Here is a 20,167-nt window from a genome sequence, read left to right on the forward strand (position 1 = left end):
GCTCAGCTTTCAGTGTCCCCCAAGCCTACCTTGCCATGAACCACCATGAGCTCTTTCCATGAAAAGGTCTCTAGGGTAGCCCATAGGCCATGACCATTGCCCACCACCAAAGTTTCCCTATCACTGTCTTTACCCTTTGCCCTCTAAATAAGCAAGCCAGCAGCACTGCCAGGCGAAGAACTTTTGCCCGGTTTGGGTTGTGGGTAGCCTCTTGCCTCCCTCTTCCCCTGGGCTCCAAGCCAAATCCTCCCTCCCTCAGAGATGCTCTCTGCTCACTTCATTCCTGCCTCATAGCTGGAATGACAGTGGCTCCCAGAATCCCTGGGGTGTGGGGAGGGTGATGGGGGTCTGGGGAGGCAGCCAGGCCCAGGAGCAGGTTAATGTTACAGCCTTGGATAAATGAGCTGGGCCAGTTGACGTCAGGGTGATGATGGGTGGAGGGGAGGGCCAGGCTGCTGAACTATAAAGATAGGTCAAATCAAATATAATCAACTTGGGACGGAGCAAGCGGGCGAGCTAGAAACCGTCCCCAAGCCATGGTCCCTACCAGCCGCGGCTCAGCCTGGGTCCCTCTGCTCCCGACCCGAGTGCCCAAAGCAGGCTTTGGTTTCATGTCAGCAGCCTTCATCTGCCTTCCAAAAATAAGCCCCTGCCGCCATGCTGAGGGGAGAAAAACAAGAAGGGCGGTATTTTTAGGGCCATTAATTCTGACCACGTGCCTGAGAGGCAAGGTGGATGGCCCTGGGACAGAGGCTGTTCATCACTATGTCCCGGGGAGCAGGACGCCTTCAGGGCACGCTGTGGGCTCTCGTCTTCCTAGGCGTCCTAGTGGGCATGGTGGTGCCCTTGCCTGCAGGTACCCACGCCAACGGCACACTGCTGGACTCCAGGGGCTGGGGCACTCTGCTGTCAAGGTCTCGAGCCGGGCTAGCTGGAGAGATTGCCGGGGTGAATTGGGAGAGTGGCTATTTGGTGGGGATCAAGCGGCAGAGGAGGCTCTACTGCAACGTGGGCATCGGCTTTCACCTCCAGGTGCCCCCCGACGGCCGGATCAGCGGGACCCACGAGGAGAACCCCTACAGTGAGTGCCAGCTGCAGCCAGTTGGGAAGCTGGGGGCTTGGGCTCAAGCAAGACTAAAAGACGATGGGGACTTGCTCTGGTGCATGGGCTCCTATTATAATGGGGAGAGAACCGTGATTCCCTACTTGGATGCTCATAAACATAGTCACCTCTCCCAGACTCACTGGGACCCTGCCTAGTTGCAGGCTTAATATGCTGAGGTCCAAGCATTCTGGTGTCCTTTGCCATCACCCCTTGGAGCCCCAGTGGCACCAATTAGCATTACAGACACACACCTGTGGCTGTAGAAGGCCACAGGGAACCATCAGCCGGGAAGCCATAAGGCAAGGGTGGTGAGAGTAAATGAGGGCAGCAGGACCAGATTAAACCCAGGCTGATTTTTACTCAGCTTCCCTCTTTGAGAAGAAAAGGCAAGTGATCTGCAAAATTTCCCTGCTGAAACACATCTTTCTTTTTTATTCCAACCTCCCCAGCTTCCTCGTCCTACAAGTTGATGGGTTGCTGCATAGATAGACTCCCACCCAAGAGAGGATGGGGGCTGCAGGATCCAGGCAAGCCATCAGCTTCCATGGGGCTGCAGTGTTTGCAAGTTCAGAGGAGCTGAGATTTGTTGAAACATGTAGAGTATCTCCTTTATTAAAAAAACCAATAGGCATTCCTTTTTCTACTCCAGGCAAGGACCTCATGTGATTAAGTCAGTGAAAGCTAATCTTCTGTAGATATGCTGCAAGCCCTGGCTCTGATGTCAGAACCCTCCTTGCAGAACTGGACCTTTGACAGTATAGTGACAGGACGTGCCGAGTCCAAAGTGAGATCAGGCATAGAGGTGATAAGGGTCTGGCTTTCTAGGAGCAGAGGACAGACTTAGATGCCCTTGTGGCATTGCCTCTAGATCAACATCCCACTCTGCTCTGCATAAGCCCTGGGTAACGCCCCCTGCTTTCTTTGTCAGGCCTGCTGGAGATTTCCACAGTGGAGCGGGGTGTGGTGAGTCTCTTTGGAGTGAAAAGTGCCCTCTTCGTTGCCATGAACAGTAAAGGCAGATTATACACAACGGTGAGTCCATTGGGCTGGGGGATCTCCAGGTTGTATGAGGGCTACAGCTTGCACAGTTGGAAAAAATACTACAAAAGCTTGAGTAGAGAAGTGAATATCAGTCTAGAATGAGAAGGAAGGGTCCATCACAGTGACAGCCCTGGCAGCTCATGCTTGGTTTGCTCCACAGTTGATTGGCTTCTGCTCTGCACCATGCTTTTCCTGACCTTTCCGTCCTTTGTCATTAAATGGGAATCAGAGCTCAGGAGGCTACTGGTTCTGAAGGAGACCTGCACCCTGACATGAAGCAGTCATCTGGGCTTATGGTCAGGTTTGATCCCCCGAACTGGAGAGGCCCAGAGGAACCAGCCTGTCTCTCAGCCTGGGGTGCTCTGTCCCATGACCCACCTCAGAGAGGTACCTTCCCACCTAGAGTGCAGGAAGAGGAGAAATGGAGACTCTCTTCCCCACCTTCACTGGTGTATTGAAATTTTACTTTAAGATTTTAAGTCCTCTGACCTCTGCTCCCATAGGCTGGAGAAGCATCCTCCTATTCCACCCTCTGGGCTGGCACCTCACCTCCAGCTCCCTCCCCCACACAGATCACCCAGGGGAGGGCAAATTCAAGCTCTTTTGTAAACGCAGCCAATCCCTAAGCATATTTACCAAAATCTCTGCTCTCTTTGACACCCAGTAGTCCTGGGGCTCTCCTCCTATGATTCAGCTTATTCCAAGATAGGGACTGGGAAAACATCCCTATGAAGTTGAAGAAACTGGGAGTTCTTTTGACAGAAATAAGAAGGCTAAAAAAGGTAGACCTCTGAACAATTATTAAGGAATACCAGAGTTATTTATGGGAAGGGCGTGGAGTGCTGTTCTACTTCTCCTTGGACACAGACTGAGCATCGGGAAATGAGGAGAGATCTAGGATTGGTGCCAGGTTCCGGGAGGCCGAGGGGTCTGCTACATACCCAAAGGGGGTACTCAGATAGCTTCTTCCCTGTAATCTTTGTGCTGACACTAAATCTGGGTTGGTTTGCATGGAGACAAGGCATGGGTTAAAAGTGGGCATCTGAAGAGGAAATAGCTGGAGAATAGATGGTGCCAGGAACCAGAACTTGGGTCCCAGTCTGAACACCAGATGCACTGCTGCCATGGGATTTCTGCGCATTACCTGCAGAGCCTTGAGGCAGCTCTGCATACAGCTGTGATAGTACAAACTTAAAGACCCAGAATCCCATCTGTAAAGGGAGGATAAAGATCACACACACCTCCTGTGGGTACTGGGGCATAATGCTCTAGAAGCATTCTGCAGGGTGCCCAACAAACAGTAGGTGCTCAATATGGGTGGCTATTTATATTGTCTAAGCCAGGCAGAGGTACCCTTCATGAGGCTCTGCACCCCTCTTTCCTAAAGGCAAGACATGAAAGAGGAACTTATGCATCCATATCATCTTGGTAACTTGTTCAAAGTACTGATTTCAGGGACCTCCATTAAAGATGCTTACTCAGCAGGGCTGGGATGGGGGCCTGATAATTGGTTTGTTTATTATTTTTGAAGCTTCTATGGTATTTCTGAGACATGGGCAGGCTTGGGGACTACCAAGCAACATGGACTTTGGAGGGCTGGGCAGTTGAAACCCAACATGAGGCTTGGAATTCCCAGACACCCTTTTTCTCAGACCACTCTGCACAAAGGTGATGGAGAAGACAGGAGGTTGACTGGGACCAACCTAGATTTGGGTGCAGCAGGGCCCCTTCCATGGCATGAGTCATCCCCAAAAGCCCCTTCTCGCCAGTCTGCGCTGTACCTGGGGTCCCCCTGATTGGAGAGCCAGGAATGGGTGGTGTTGGTTGTGGCACTGTCTGCAAGGGACTATTTAGGAGGTAGATCTCCTGGAAGGAAGCCCAGACAACAGAAAACCTATTTCTTTCTCCTTACCCAGAAAGATGCTCAACTCTGAGGCAGAGAGAGGGCATATAAGTAGGAACAATTATCCACTTCCCACTTGAAATGTGTGTCCCTGGTAAGAAAACCTATATGAGATTCCAAAATCAGAGCTTTCATCAAGCAGAGAAAGCACTGCAGGGATTTCCCGAGAGGCTTAGTTAGTTTACCATCTGACTCTTGATCTCAGCTCAGGTCTTGATCTTAGGGTCATGAGTTCAAGCTCCATGTTGAAAAAGAAAGAAAGAAGAAAAAAAAAGAAAGAAAGAAAAGAAAGAAAGAAAGAAAGAAAGAAAGAAAGAAAGATTAGAAAGAAAGAACAGAATGACAAGAAAGCAAGCAAAGTGGTAAAGCATTGAGTAGTTAAAGGGAAGGAGCCACTCTGGATTGTGGGCTGACTCCTGATGTCAGAGACACCTCCACCCTGCCCCCAGGGCACATGACTTCGGGGGGGGGGGGGGCGGTCAAGTGGGCCCATGAGCTGGAGGGTTCACTAAGTGAGCAAGTCCAGAGAAAAGCGGGGCTGTCCTGAGGACAGATCTGTACACTCTGCACTCCCTGCCCACCTGGTCCCATACCCCAGCATCATCAGGCCCAGGAGCACCTTCTCTGAGGTGGGAGATTGTCCTCTCTGGAGCCCAGGGCCAGGGTACAGAGAGTGGGGCTGGATGAGGGAGTCTGGCCAAACTGTGCCCCAAGCTTGGGCAACTGATGCTTTGTGTGACTGTGCATCAGATGCTGCTGAACCACCTCTGCCCCCTCCTGCTACCCCTCTGGGGCCTGTTATCACAGTCTAAAAAAACAATTGCCAACTGATCCCCGGAGCCAGGAAGACTCCTGCTGGGTGATGATTTCATTCACACTATTTCCCTTAAGCCCCTAGAGCTGCCTCATCTCCCAGGGCTCAGCTGCTACTGCCTGCAACTAAATGCGATTTCTCATGGAGGGAGGGGACCCATGCTGGGTCTAGGGACAGGGGACAGCTCGGGGTCAGGGAATAAGATCCCAGAAAACCCACCTAGGAAGAGTGGCCTCCTATATGTGTCACCTCTAGGAAAGAGGGGTGCAGAGCCTCATGACAGGGTACCTCTGCCCGGCTTAGACAATATAAATAGCCACCCATATTGAGCACCTACTATTTGTTGGGCACCCTGCAGAATGTTTTCCAAACATTATGCCCCAGCATCCCCAGAAGGTGCCTGTGATCTTTATCCTCCCTTTACAGATGGGACACTAGGTCTCTAAGTTTGCATTATCATAGCTGTATGCAGAGCTGCCTCAGGGCTCTGCAGGTAAGGCGCAGAAATCCCATGGCAGCAGTGCATCTGGTGTACAGACTGGGACCCGAGTTCTAGCTCCTGCCCCATCTACCCTCCACCACTCTCCCATTTGTGGCAAAATCATTGACCTTCTCTCAGGCTGGATCTCTGTTCTCTCAATATCGACAGAGGCAGAAATCAGTGAATTCCACTCTCCTTCATCCTTTTAAAAATAAAATTGAAAATTATCAAAGATCTCCACCTGCCAATGTTCCATGAGAATCCTTTGGCCCAGAAAAAAATGTATACTGACAAGAAGCTAGTAGGAATTCACTTATGCTTTTAAGCAATTTTAGTTTTACTAATTATAACTGTGTCTACATCCTTTTAATCAATAGTAGCATGACAACGTGCAAAACATAGTATTTGTTTCATTCATCTAGACCTTTGATTATTCTCTCGGTCCTCACTTTGGGAGGGTGACGACCAAGCCCTGCCCACACTCAGCAGCAAAGCTCAAAGAACAGATTTCTGATAGGATGTGTTAGCACAGAGGGGAAATACTGGGGGGTGGGACCTGAGAGCCCTGCAGACAGCCCTCCCCAACACACATGGCCTGCCTGCTCAGAGAGCTACACAGGAATGAGAAGAATGATATGCCTGCTGAAAACCTTTTCAGCACTTGAAGGGATGAGCACTGGGTGTTATACTATATGTTGGCAAATCGAACTTCAATAAAAAAAAGAAGAAAGAAAGAAGAAAGAAGGAAAGAGAAAGAAAAAGAAAGAAAGAAAGAAAGAAAGAAAGAAGAAAGAAAGAAAGAAAGAAAGAAAACCTTTCAAACTTCTAGTTTGACAATGCAATTGTGTATTAGGAAAGGGAGTTGCAATATATAGACCTCTCCAGAGCTGGGAGATCTTATGTCTCCATTTCAGCTAAGGACAGAAAAAAGAAGTCATCAGGGGCTGCAGAAGGAAGGATCTTAGGAAAAAGTGCTTTTTCCCTCCCTCTTACCCCACTCCTCAAATACCTCCTATCTCTGCTCTTCCCATGCACACTCATAAACCAGGAATAATAGGGGCAAGTGGCCAAGGGCAGCCCTGGGAGGAAGAACTTTAACAACAAGCATCCACCTCCACCAGCCCAGGTGACTTACCTCTGCCTGGAGACAAGAGGATGGATGTCTCATCTACCCTAGACTATCATGAGGGGCATTTCTTGGCAGAGGTCACATGCTGAAACAGCCCTCTGCAAAACAAACCCCTCTCCAAAATGCCCTTCTCCACGTAAGAGCTGATCGCTTTGGAGTTTGGTTCCACGTAAGTCTGATTAGACCAACATGGAATTTAAGACGTTGTCACGCTGGGGCCTGAGGCCTGGCAGGCCCAGGAAATATGATCCAGTGGAATTATTTTCATTTGTTCAAGTAATAATATATGGTAGCTGCTTTTATTAACACGGCATTCACTTGGCACGAGTGCTTTTCTCACCAGAGCCAAGCAGCCAGCACTCCCGGGCCATGAGAACCAGGCTCAGGATGCGGTGGACATGGATTAAGGGGCTGGGGCTGGATACCACTTTGGGCATCAGTCTGGGCAGCAGGAAAATCCCACTGGCCTGAAGCTTCGGCTACTTCAAAGAGTTCAGAGAAAGGGTCTTGACCTCCTGCCACCTGCACCCCAAGAACAGGGCAGAAGGGCACAAGAAAGGGATCCTCAGGAGAAAGAGGGGGCTCTGAAAGCAAACTTCCTCTGAAAGCAAAGTTCTCTTGTTTCACTCTTGTACACCGTTCTGAGGAAGCCAGGAATGTGAGCGAGGCTAGAAAAAAAGAATCAAATGGAAAGAAACAAAAGTAGGAAAACATTTCTTAATGGAGAGGGAATTGGAGTAATCGAAATGGGATGAGCAGAGAGGGATGAGCACAGTGCGCACAACCACTGTCACGCACAGTTAAACAATGTTTCAGGAGCCCCAGGTGCTGGGAAAGCCTGGGTTCTTAAACTGGACACATCCTAAAATGATGGATATGGACAGATGCCCTCAAGAGTCTCCCTTCCCCTGCCCTCCACCCCCCCTCGTCCACCACCCCCTAGCACCAGGGTTTCATTTCCACTCGACAGTTTGCAAACCACATCTAAACCTCTCTGTAAGCATCATCCAGCTCAGAAGGGCATTCTCCTGGATGCTGACGCTGGGATACTCTCCAGGGATGTATAAGTTAGAACAGAGGGGCAAGTGGTGGGTGGCAGGGCCTGGACAGGAGAAGGGGGGACCACTGGTTTTGGATACAAATGTTTTCTCACTTCCTTTCCTGGCCCATCTCGTATCCTGAATTCCTTTCCTGCTTTAAATAATCTACTTACATGACTAGATAATACATGAACACGGGGGGGGGGGGCAGTGCAAAAGAATATGCCATGGAAATCTGGTCCCCTTCACACTGCCATCTTGAAGCCTTTAGTACCTCCCCAGAGAAAGACACTGGACCAGCTCCTTATGTGCTGCTCCAAGAAGAACCTGTGTCCCTGGGGGTGTTCCCTCACGGTTATTTTATAAGGTCACACATATAAGAGCATACTACACACTGTTTTGAACCTTGCCTCTTCACTTAATGGTATGTCTTTGAGACCACTTCAAGTCAGTGCCCAGAGCGGTTCCGTATTTTTTCATGAGTATTCAATTGTGTGGATTTGCCAGAATGGAATGAACTACTTCCCTCCTAATAGACGCTTTGTTGTTTTTGGTCTTTTACTATTATAAATAATGTTGCAGGGAGTAACTCTTGTACATGTGTAGGAGCTTGACGGTAAGATAACTTCCTGGAAGCAGAATTATTAGTCAAAGTTATATTCCTTTTTTATTCTAGTAGATACTGGCAAATTGCTCTTTATAGAGGTTATAACAATATTTGCACCCACAGATGTTACATGAGAATTCCTAGTCTTCCTGCCCTCACCAATGAAAGAATATTATCCAGGGGCACCTGGGTGATTCAGTGGGTTAAGTGTCAAGACTACTGAGTTCGGCTTGGGTCATGATCTCAGGGTCATGAGATGGAGCCCTGAGTGAGGCTCCGTGCTCAGTGCAGAGACTGCTTGGCATTCTCTCTCTCTCTCTCTCTCTGCCCCCCGTCACCCTGCTAACACCTTCTTTCTCTCTCTCTAAAAAAGAAAGAGAGAGAAAGGAAGGAAGAAAGAAAAAAAGAATATTTTCAAACATCTGATTTCTCTTAAACAGTTAAAAATGTTACCTCATCATTATGACTTAGATTTTTCTTATTAGGTATATTTTCTTATGCTCAAATGTTAATTGTATTTCCTTTTCTGCGAATGGTCTATTCCTAAACAGTCCATTTCTCAGTTAAGGTACGGTAACAAAATATACTCTCCAACACAGATACATTGCAACTATTTTTTATTTTATTTATTTATTTGTTCGTTCATTTGTTTGTTTTTTACGTAGGCTCCACACCCAGCATGGAGCCCAACATGGGGCTTGCACTCATGACCCTGAGATCAAGAGCTGGACACTCAACCAACTGAGCCACCCAGTGCCCCAGTACTGCAACTATTTTTTAACTGAATTTGCTATTTATATTTTTGTTTTGCTTAAGGCAACTTTTACTAGACTCAAATTTCTTTGGTTTCGCTTTTTTAGGTATATGATTTTTTGTGTCATCAAAAAGGTCTTCCTGACTCAAAATTACTTAAATCGAATTTTTTTCTGGACTCTTAAGGTTCTCTTTTTTACATTTAGATCTTTGCTACTTATAAGGGCGCCTGGGTGGCTCAGTCAGTTAAGCCTCTGCCTTTGGCTCAGGTCATGATCCCAGAGTCCTGGGAACAAGCCCCACATCAGGCTCCCTGCTGGGTGGGGCACCTGCTTCTTCCTCTCCCTCTGCTGTTCCCCCTACATATGTTTTATCTGTCAAATAAATAAACAAAATCTTATAAATAAATAAATAAATAAATAAATAATAAATAAATAAATAAAACCTTTGCTACTTATGGAATTTTCTTTAATATAAGGAGTGAAATAAGAAATCAAACTTTATTACTATTATTATTATTATTATTATTAGATATTATCCAGTTGTTCTAACACCATGTTCTCTCCAGTGATTTGAAATGCTACTTTTATTTTATATGAATTTCAGGTCCATTTTTATTTTATATTGACATATTTGGATCAATTTCTGGAGTCTATATTTTGTTCATCAATCTGCACCAGATTCTTTTTTTTTTTTTTTTTTTTTTGAGAGAGAGTGAGTGAGCGCGCACATGCACATACAAGTGTGCACAGAGGGGCTGGGGTAAGAGTGAGGGTGGTGGTGGCAGAGGGAGGAAAGAGAGAATATCCCAAGCAGGCTCCATGGTCAGCACAGAGCCCCATGTGGAGCTCAATCCCAGGATCCTGACATCATGACCTGAACTAAAATCAAGAGTGCAAAGCTTAACCGACTGAGCCACCCAGTCACCCCTGCACCAGACTTTTAATCAGTGTAGTTTTATTCCTTAGTAATTTGCAATCAATCCTGAGTGCCTTGCTCCTAGTGATGTTGCTCCAGAGCTTTGATCATCAACAATCTTAGCTTCTGTGGCTTACTTTACACCCCATGCACAGGTAAAGAAACCACGGTCCAGAGAGGCTCCAAAGAGCAGTGCAGCTTCTGTATATCCTAATTCTGTGGTCTTCTCATACAAGTTCATGGTCTCTGAGTCATTCAGTCAATAACTGCAGAGCTTAAAAGCAAAAATGTCCAATAACCCACAGCAGGTTTTGCAGGAATGGTGATTCAGGGTAAGACAAAGTTTTTTAGGGCTTTTAATGCAAATTAGTTCATGATAGAGAAGAATTATAGTAATAACAATATTTTTTATTTTACTATGTGCCAAGTGTTATACCAATGACTTTCTTTTTTTAAATGTTTTATTTATCTATTCATGAGAGACACACAGGGAGAGGTAGAGACATAGGCAGAAGGAGAATCAGGCTCCCCGCAGGACCCCGGGATCATGACCTGAGCTGAAGGCAGATGATCAACCACGGAGCTACCCAGGCATCCCTATACCAATAATTTTCTGTACATCATTTCAATTAATGCTAACTCCAATTCTATGACATAATAATTCTTACTGCCCCATTTTACAGATAAGGGAACGGAGGTTAACTCGAGATGAGGGAAGGTTAAAATCACTTGCCCAGGTTCATATGGCTAAGTAAGAGGTGAATAATCATCAGTGTAACCTCAAAGCTAGTGCAGAAATATGCTCCATACCTACTTTGATTAGTTTATTCCCTCTACCTTTGGCATATTCCTTCCACAAATGCTTACTGAGCATTCATAACAAAGGTAGCTTGTGAAAACCCAAGCTCCCTAGTGTGGTACTGGGAAGCCAGCTGGCATGCCAGTCTAAAGCTTTCACATTCATCTCAGCTAAATTAACACATGCGGAAGTGCCTTGTAAACAATAAACACTGGGGGGCTTGAGTAGGGAAAGGAGGAGGGGGCAAAAGGAAGGGAGTATGCTGTTTCCCCCTCACACTGCACTGCCCCCTTTCTCACTCTCATGCTGCCCTGAAGAGCCAATCATGTGGGGAGTATCCACCTGTCCTGCTGCTGCCTCTGTGAAATAATCATCCATTCAGCATCACGTACCTGACAAGACACAATCCTTGTCTTGGGCAACCTGGAATCTATTGGGAAAGAAGAAGCTGGCCCTGGGGAATCACATACTCTTGTCCATGCTGTCTGAGCAGTACACCCAAAGAGCTGTAAGAGTCTGGGAGCCCAGTAAGCTAGCTCATCACCCTCTGCTCATAACAGGAAGAGGCTCTGGTCCATCCCCCGCCTTCAACCAGCCCAGGGTGCTCAGAGAACAATTCCTTCAGAGATGGTCAGACGACACCTCTGGCACAGCCATCCAGCCATTGAGTGGGCTTTTTATAGCTGATGGCCTCAGTCAGCAGGAAGGAGTCAGAAAGCACGTCCTACCTCTCTCTTTTTGTTTCATTCTTTATTTCTTTTGAGGCTGGATCCTCTATCTCCTGGCTTTCACCTTGCTCCCTCTTCCTCTAGACCCCACAGAACCATTCCCTGTCCTAAGCACAGAAACCTCCCCAGCTTCCCTCAGCAGTGGCCCTGCAGGCTGAGGGAGGAAGGGCCCTCTTTTCTAGGAATAAAGGAGGACGTGGGTGATATAGCAGGAATGAACTTGTTGATGTGTGACAGGAAGTTCAGCATTCATTTTCTGAACAGATGGTCCACACGCGCTTCTCTACCAAATTAGCACTGCAGAGGCTGATTTATCACTAGCCCCAGACTCCACGGCACCACCTGCCACAGAGGGAACCAGGTTCTCTTCCCCATAAAAATGGCTGCTCCTTATCATTTCTGTTCCCAAACTTCCCTGGAGAGCTCTGAATGTCTAGAAGGCATCAGGCATCTTTTGGGCTCAAAGTCAAAACCAGGAATGAACCTCTTTAAGGGGTTGCAAACCTGGGGCATCAACTGGGAAAGACAGAGTGAGGGGAAATCAGTGGAAAAAAGAAAGGGTTAACATAGTCAACAGATAGCGTTGGAAAGGACGTGGGGAGTCATCTGTCTCCCAACCTCTGCTAACCACACCTCACCAACAACCCAACCCACAGCTTGCAGAAAAGGGAACAAAGGCTGAGAGGGAAGAGCCTGCCCAACGTCATACAACCAGGAAGCAGAGAAGCCACAAAGTGGAACCCAGGCCCCCAACCTACTCCATTAGACAACCTCTCACAGTGGACTTGAGAAAACAGCCTATAACATCCTTCTCTGGTCCTTTCTCTGAATGGAATAAATTATCAGCTGGGTGCTTAGAGGAGAGAGCCCTGAACTAAAAGTCAAGAAACCCACTCCATATTACACAGACAATCTCTCTGTCCCTGGACCTTGATTTTCTCATCCTAATGGAGGGAACGTGAGAGAGGTCCAACAGAGTTCAGAAGTCTCTTCCTTTCCGATCTTCCATGATTCCATTCACCTAGGATGGCTCAGATTCCCTGTTGGTTGTCTTACAAAGGGGAGGGGAGGTGCATCCAGGAGGGGGCCTGCTACACCTTATTTATAATTGAGCCTCTGTTTGCCCATTTCTTTGGCAGCCCAGCTTCCAAGAGGAATGCAAGTTCAGAGAAACCCTCCTGCCCAACAATTACAATGCCTATGAGTCAGACCTGTACAGAGGGACCTACATCGCACTGAGCAAATATGGACGGGTAAAGCGGGGCAGCAAGGTGTCCCCAATCATGACTGTCACTCACTTCCTTCCCAGGATATAAGGACCCTGAAAGGAGGCTTGCAGATTGAAAACAACATCTTTTGTATTGGAATTTTGCACAAATGAACAATTCCCCTTACCGCCACCCCCTCCCCACCATGACTCCTGAGTTGGGCTTCTCCTGTGCTTGGGGAGAAGGCACACCGGACCCTATGGTATGTAACCAATCCAAGTGAACGGTTGCAACCACTATCCTAGAATGGCAATGGATACTTGCTCTGACCTCAACTGAGGAAAGAAGGTACATGTGGCATATGACCATGTGCACAGGGAAATGCCAGGGTGGCAGTGTGTGTGTGTGTTGAGGTATATCCATACATCTTTGTGTAGGTGGTCTGAGCAAAGGCATTGCAGAGCATCGGGTTTCTCTCTCCCAGTATCATGGCAGCAGGAATCTGCCTGCAAGAAAGTCACTTGTCAATCCAGCTGGATTGATATGTACTCCTGTTCTGCCTCTTTCCAATCATCTTTCCATCCAGAGGCCACTTGAGTGCATGCATGGGATGCACAGGCAGTGGGGAGCAGCTGTCCTCTAAGCATAGAGGGCAGAGTGGAAGGGAGTACGGTTTATCTGCAAACCAGAAAGTGGGCAGGCTCCAAACTTCCTGCCTGTGAGAGCTCTGGGGACACTGGGCTGCCCTGACAGGGGAGCTGGGAGAGAAGGGATCCTCTTCTTGAAGAAATGGGGTAGAGCAGTGCCTCAGGCAGTTGGGGAAGGCCTGCTGGAAGCAGCGGAAGGGACTGGATGTTCTATGAAGTGCCATTCTGCCTGGAGGATTCAGTGCTGCCTGTGGCTCCAAGAACAAGCTGGGGCCTGGCTCCCTGCCCATAACTCTTCCTCCTTTTGAACTAGGTCTTATTTTAACCTCAGATGACAAGGATCCTAATAATGGCAACTTCTTTGGCGAGAGGTGAGGGGGTGCAAAGTAGGGCATGAAGGAAGTAGAGAGGCTTTGGACTGCAGATGATAATTCCTCTCCAGCTACGTCCGGGAAACTCACCCAAGTCCTCATCTGATACTCTCACTTCCTTCTTGGTCGTCCTCATCTTGCATACACACTGGTGCCTGGATGCAGTAGAATGGGCACCATGACCTCCAGAGTTTGCCCCCTCTGGCCCCCCTACAGTAAGAGAAGAGTGATAATCCCGTGAAATCAAGCAGCCAAGCTATAACAGCTCCTTGCTCTACAATGCCTTCTTGCCTCCTGTCCTTTGAGAGTATTTAAAGCAGAGGTTCCCCCAAGTGACTATAAATGTTGTCTGCCTGGAGCCTTCAGATTCCTGAACCATTGGAATGTTCCTAAATCTGAAACCAGAGAGAGCCATATCAGAGTGCAAATATTTTCGGCATTATACGTGAACCATCGTGTTACAAAATGACCTGACACCCTCTGCTACTCTCAGGGGCCCCTGCCTGCAAGACAGCCCCTCATCTGCTGCAAATACCTTCATCTTCGACATACCTCTCTATTTGCAGATGAGGCCATCTATAGATAGACCTGAGCTGAGCGACTGTGAACTGGACATGGAAGTTGGCCACCCAACGGAGACATCATACTGGCTATCTCTCTGTCCAGCACACATCAGGAAGGACATATGCTGGATGAGGAGGAAAAGGCCACACCAAGGTGAGCAAAGATTCAACAGGCAATAAGAGCTCAGGAGCATGACTGGACATGACCAAGCCTTGGAAGAAACTGGAAGGAGCTGGGGTCTTTGTTCAAGTGGAAGGGGGAAAAAGTTGGTCCATCTTGACCATTTGGAATATTTGAAGTGCAGCTCTGCTTGGAGGCAGAGGACAAAGCTGATTATCTTGTCTAGAGTAATTTACTGATCTCTTTGACAGGGTATATGAGAAACTGACTCACTCAGAACCTGAGGCATGCATCTATCCGATAGAATGTGCCGGGAGTGCAGGCAGGCTGGGAGGATGGACAGACAGTGATCTGGTGGAGAGAAAAGTTTTAGGTCCCAAAGCTCTAGTTCCTTTCTTCCTAAATCTCTAAGCCAGCTTGGCACGGGAGGGGATACATTTCTAAAGAGAGTCTCAAGGCCTCAGATTCCTGCATCTCTCTAGAGGCTCATAAAAGTGCTCAAACACTGACAAGGAGCTCCCCCAAATGTTCACTCCTAGCTTTCATGCAAAGAGTGAGAAGGAGAAGCAATGACATGCCTAGGACCAGGAAGGCTTGCTATGCAGTCACTATGCAGCAGCACCAGCACACCCATTGCCTATGCCTGGAATCGGTTCCTAGCAGCAGGGCATCTATTCTAACTGGTACCAGGGCCTATGCTGTATCATTTGCTGAAACTTCTGAACATATTCCTGGATGTGGTGATGCATTGTTGACTCTTTAAATGCCTCCCGTCCAGAGGAGTGCTCTCCCAAGAGCTTTCTCTTTACCTGTAAGTGGCTTAGGCTTACGACAAGTCTCTCTCCATCCACAGAAGTGGGTTAAGGGGCAGGAACGGAGGAGGATCAGCAAAGGGCTGTTCAGTTCCTTCTCTCCTGCTCCTGTGTTTGTGCACAGGTGTGCAGAATTGTCTCCTGTCTGATCACCATGTCTACTGAGTCCAGGACTGAGCTCTCAGCCCTGTTGGATCCAAAAGGCTGCAGCAGACTTTGCATGGGCAGCGGAACACAAGGATCCTCACGTTCCTGCTGCCATGTACTACGAATGACTTGGGTCCTCTCTCCCCCACATCCTGAGCTATGATCCTGGTTTATAGAGTTTTGTAGTCATTGGCTTCCCTCCTACCCTAGACCTTCTCTGGCAGCTCCATGCAAACTTGGGGTGCCAAATGCTGCCTTGTTCCTTCAAGAGCAAACGATAACAATGAGAGCAAGATATAATCACATACTTGGAGGTGAACTCCTCAGCTGGGGAGAGGTGAGCTCAGAAACCAGACGGGAGCTCCAGACCTCCTGTAGAATCTGCACTCTCCTCAAGACAATGCGTGGACCTCAGAGGAAACCAGAAAACCTCAACTATCTCATTGAAGCTATTGATTATGTTCCCTCCCTCATTTGCTGCCTTCTAACATCCCTTCCCTTCATACTTGCCATGCATTTTCGAACCTCCTTTGGAAGGTATATAATATTGTAATTAATACCCCACCACTATCCTTCACAGCCTCCCCCCTCTGCCACCAGGTCCCAACATGTCTAGCACACGTGCTCCAAGCCCCTGGCCAGGGCCATTCTATGGCCCAGGAAAGAGAATATTTCTCCTGTTCTCTGATCCAGGCTACAAACCTCTCTCCTTTTTAGACATAATAGGATTTTCCCAGGCCAGAAACCCAGGCCTGAAATTCTCTCCTGACCTAGTCCTATACTGAGAAGCTTGGAATTCTTCTCATAATGGTGCTGGGCCCCTTTCTAGTCCTAGATGTCAGAGCCTCCAAGTTATCATTCTGTAGAGTCCTAAGAGAGAAGAATGTATAAAAGTCCACATGCTGTAGTTCTCCTTCCTCCCAGCATTGTAGGTCCACTGCCCTTGCCCATTTTGTGCCATGGTCACTGGTGCAAACATATCTATGAAAAGCGGTCACTGGCCCCTAAGACACAGGGATATTCTCTCTCCTGTCTATCCCCTTCTGCTGCTTTTCACATGTACAGAAGCTAGAAAGCTCCTATAACTTTCTGTCCCCAAAGGCTCTGGGTCAAATGTGACTGAGGAGAGATTCTCTGTGGCTTGCCACTTTCCTGTCTAGGAAGTGGGTCTCTCAAATCTGCACCCCCTCTCCACTTGGCCAGGAATGTCCACTCGTTCTGCTACCTCCCAGAATGCTTGGGACAGACCAGAAGAGTAGGTATAGTTCTGTGCTTCCATCTGAGTTGATGCTTCCTCTTCCCAGAATGGGAGGAGGGAGTGATTATACCCAAAACAGATCCTGAATCTAGTCCATCATGCCAAGAGCCAACACAGAACCATGTTTGTATACCTCATTGAACTACTGAAATTCCAGCACTCAGACAGCTGTGTCCTCATGTGGTTTCCACTTTCTATAAATCAGTAAGTACCTCAGGCTGGGTCCCAGTACAGAGCTGTCCCCAAGTTTGGGTCAAGTAAGTAGAAAAACTCAGAATTTGTTCAGTCATGTGCTTGTAAAATGTGATGCTTTTATTTTTTAATATGTATGTGCTATGCACAAACCATATCATGTTCCAGCAAAAAGTAAAAGGTCTTTTTATACGTTCCTCTAAACTGTTTGACTCCACCCCTCCTATTAAAACTCACACCCTCAATCTTTGAGTTGTGGTTGATTTTCACCTTGATTCTTTCTCAACTGTCAAGGAGGAAAGCAAAGGGAAACAAAGCATCAATCCATGGTGCTGTCAATATTATAGACAAATGGTCCTGTGGATTACTAAGGCAGGGAGAAGTCATGTGAGTCACTAAGTCCAACTGCCATATTTTATAAATGGAGAATTCATTCCCAAAGTGGAAGCCCTTTTCCCTTTCTGCCTCGATCAAAGCAAGATATCCACATTTCTGTGACTATACCATTTACTTATTCACCCATCCCATCAAGAAGTACTTATTGAGCACCCTATCTCTGTGCTGCATTGGGTGGAGTTTTGGGATACATGAGTGATTGGGGTAGATGCAGTTCTCATCCTCTCACAAACTTGCATTTAAAAAAAAAATCACCCAAGAGTATGTTAAAATGTAGATTCCCTAGCCACATTCAGAGATACTGACCCAGAGGCCTGGGTGGGGCTTAGGAGTCTATGCTTGTAACACACACCCCAGGTGATTCTGATATTGAAAAGCCCTAGTTAGTAGAATGACTGAAATTATAAAATATTTGAGATAACAGAGACTGTATAAATTATAAAAGTCTTTTCATAGGTTAAAAGAAGAAGAACAGGGAGCTTAAGTTTCTCATCCAGGATCACACAGCCAGATGAGAACTCATGAATCCCAAGCTTTTCTCTCATGTTCCCACATCCCACCCCCATCATCACAACTGTAATCTCCCAACCATGCTCCCCACCATGCCATCCCCTCCCATATCCCTCTTCTATTCTTCACATCATCCCTGGAAGAGACTAAAATGTGCCTTCAGTTGAGCGATGCTGGGTTCTGAATCAATCTATGTACTCTTGGAAGAACTGCCTGATCCTGTGGCCTCTGCACCTCATTCTTCTATCCACACAATTAATATTTCTAAAATCCTCCTGTGTGCCTTGGAATATCATTGTGACAAATTATATGTGGGCTTGTACACTGGCAAAGAAGATACTCATTAAACAAATAATCACAGAAAAATGCAATGAGTGGCATGAGAGACAAGTCCAGGTGCACTATGAGGGCACAGGACAGGGTCCTGAGCTCATCTGGGTGGACAAAGGAATCCATCCCAGAGAAAAGTGAGCTCTTATGGATATCAGCCAGATTGGGGGCAGGCAGCAGGGAGGAAGAACACAGCAGGTGTTTGAAAGTACAAGTGGGAGCCCAGAGGAAGAATGAGACTCTTTGGAGGACCTGAACCAGGGCCAGTGTGTCAGGTATACAGAGTGAGGGAGGGGGTGAGGTGGGGCTCAAGCCAGGCCATTAGGAACTAGATCATGGAGTACCTGGTTAGTATAATAGGGTGCTCGAATTTTCTTTAATTTTTCATATATATTTCACCCTCTCCAAATGTATAATTCAATTTTTAAATTACCAAGTTGTGCATGCATCACCACACATCAGTTTTAGGACATTTTCATTACTCCTATTAGATTCTTTAAGCACACTTACTCTTGGTCTCCACTACACCATTTCCACCAGAGGCAACCATTACTTTCTGTCTCCATCGTTTTGCCTTTTCTGGGTATTTCATGTAAAAAAAAAAAAAATTCACACATTATGTGGCTTCTTGTATTTGACTTTTTTCACTGAAAGAGCTTGGCTTGTCATCTAAAACAATGTGAGGTCCATCCTTGCTGAGTTTAAGAATAGGACCAGATAGCGGTTTTAGAAAGATGACTGGAACTGTCATGTGTGGAGTGGCTTGGAGGAGGCAAGCCCTCTGCAGGGAGGACAGCTGGAGACTGTTGGAGTGCTCCAGGCTGAGGAGTTGGCAGCAGAATAGAGTGGTGACAGTGGATGAAAAGAGGGCTGGTCATTTCATACAGCATTCCTGACCCCAGGGAGCTCTTCATAGGCTGAACCTTATTCTTCTAAAAAAATGGGAATCAGCTTCCACAATTTTTTGAGGTGAATCTCAAGAGATTTTATATTTTCTGTCTGATGAGCACTCTCATTCCTAAATGGACCAACCAAGAAGCTCCTCTGCTGGTTCTGTGTCCATCATCAAGGCCTTGAGGTCCAGGGCAATGGTTCTGAACAAAGGCAAAGGGACATTACAATCTCATTTTACAAATAATGGTTGACCAGTTGGCTACTTCTCTGCCTTTTCTCAGATTTTAAGAGAAAGTGCCAAAATGCCAAGAAAAGCTCATGCCAGGTGTTGAACTTTTATTGCAAAAACAATATCCCGGGGGTACTCTGGAATCTTCCACATCTGGTCAAAACTTTTATACCATATTCTCCTATCACCATCTCATACAACAGGAAATTATGCTTAAGAGTGAAAACTTCCAGATCTGCAAAATCCTCACTTGACAAATATATTTATTAATAAATAAATGTATATTTTTAAAAGGTCTCAACATAAACCTTTGGGCGCTCCTCCAAAAGAGTTTAATATTCAGTTTTAAAAAATCAGGTAACCAAAATAATCCACTCCTTGAGCATTCCTTCTCCTAAGGTTGCCCTGAAAGAGAGAAGGGAGCCTATTCACTGTGACCCTTTGGAAAGCTGAAGACTCACTTGACTGGCCAGTTGTAGTGTTATTATAAATATCAGTGACTAATCATTATTTATTTCTATAAAGAGGAACACTAAAGTCCTCCTGGTTTTGGTGGGACACTCTCCATCTAACAGGCCAGTATATGTCTCCATGAGACAAGGCTATTTGCAGTTTCATGGGACCTCAGGAGCCTTCTCTTTCTTGGAGAGGTGCACAGAGTACTCAGTCAGCTCAGGTTACCTTCACAAGCTACCACAGACTGGGGGTTAAACAACAGATCATCATCATCCATATCACTGTTCTGGAGTCAAGGAAGTCCAAGTCCAAGGGTCAGTTCTGGTGTGGCCTCTCCTTCTGGCCAATAGACAGCCACCTTCTTTTTGTGTCCTCTTTTGCATGTGGATATGGAAAGAAAGAGCTCTCTGGTGTCTCTCCCTCTCTTAATAAGGACACCACTCCTAGAGGATTCTAGTCTGCCCTTATGACCTCATTTAACTTGAATCACCTCCCTAAAGGCTCTCTCCAATCACAGTCACATTAGGGGTTAGGGTTCCAACATATGAATTTTGAGGATATGCAGATACTCAATCCATTAACAGTGCCCCACTACCATCTGGGGAAGTCTGACCTCAGACATGATATCATTCTAACAACATTCCAGGAAGGAAATTGTCAGTCAGACCCCAGGAGGGTCTGCTATAATCACAAGTAGCCTTTATTTGGTGGCCCT

General features: G+C 46.8%; 1 protein-coding gene and 1 long non-coding RNA gene across 2 annotated transcripts; one reads left to right on the forward strand and one right to left on the reverse strand.

The window, feature by feature from the left end:
• The first annotated feature begins 490 nt into the window (after positions 1 to 490).
• FGF6 (fibroblast growth factor 6) lies at positions 491 to 16,882 on the forward strand. Its single transcript, XM_072799319.1, has 3 exons — positions 491 to 1,081; positions 2,034 to 2,137; positions 12,458 to 16,882. The coding sequence occupies exons 1-3, from the start codon at positions 736 to 738 to the stop codon at positions 12,632 to 12,634; spliced, it is 627 nt and encodes a 208-aa protein (XP_072655420.1). The 5' UTR covers positions 491 to 735; the 3' UTR covers positions 12,635 to 16,882.
• LOC140617625 (uncharacterized) lies at positions 10,273 to 19,216 on the reverse strand. Its single transcript, XR_012017807.1, has 3 exons — positions 18,384 to 19,216; positions 13,635 to 13,754; positions 10,273 to 13,032 (listed from the first exon to the last, which is right to left on the reverse strand). It is a non-coding gene; the product is annotated as an uncharacterized lncRNA (long non-coding RNA).
• Positions 19,217 to 20,167: the final 951 nt, after the last annotated feature.

Source organism: Canis lupus, chromosome 25 (genome assembly GCF_048164855.1).
Source record: "Canis lupus baileyi chromosome 25, mCanLup2.hap1, whole genome shotgun sequence".
NCBI classification, from domain to species: domain Eukaryota; kingdom Metazoa; phylum Chordata; class Mammalia; order Carnivora; family Canidae; genus Canis; species Canis lupus.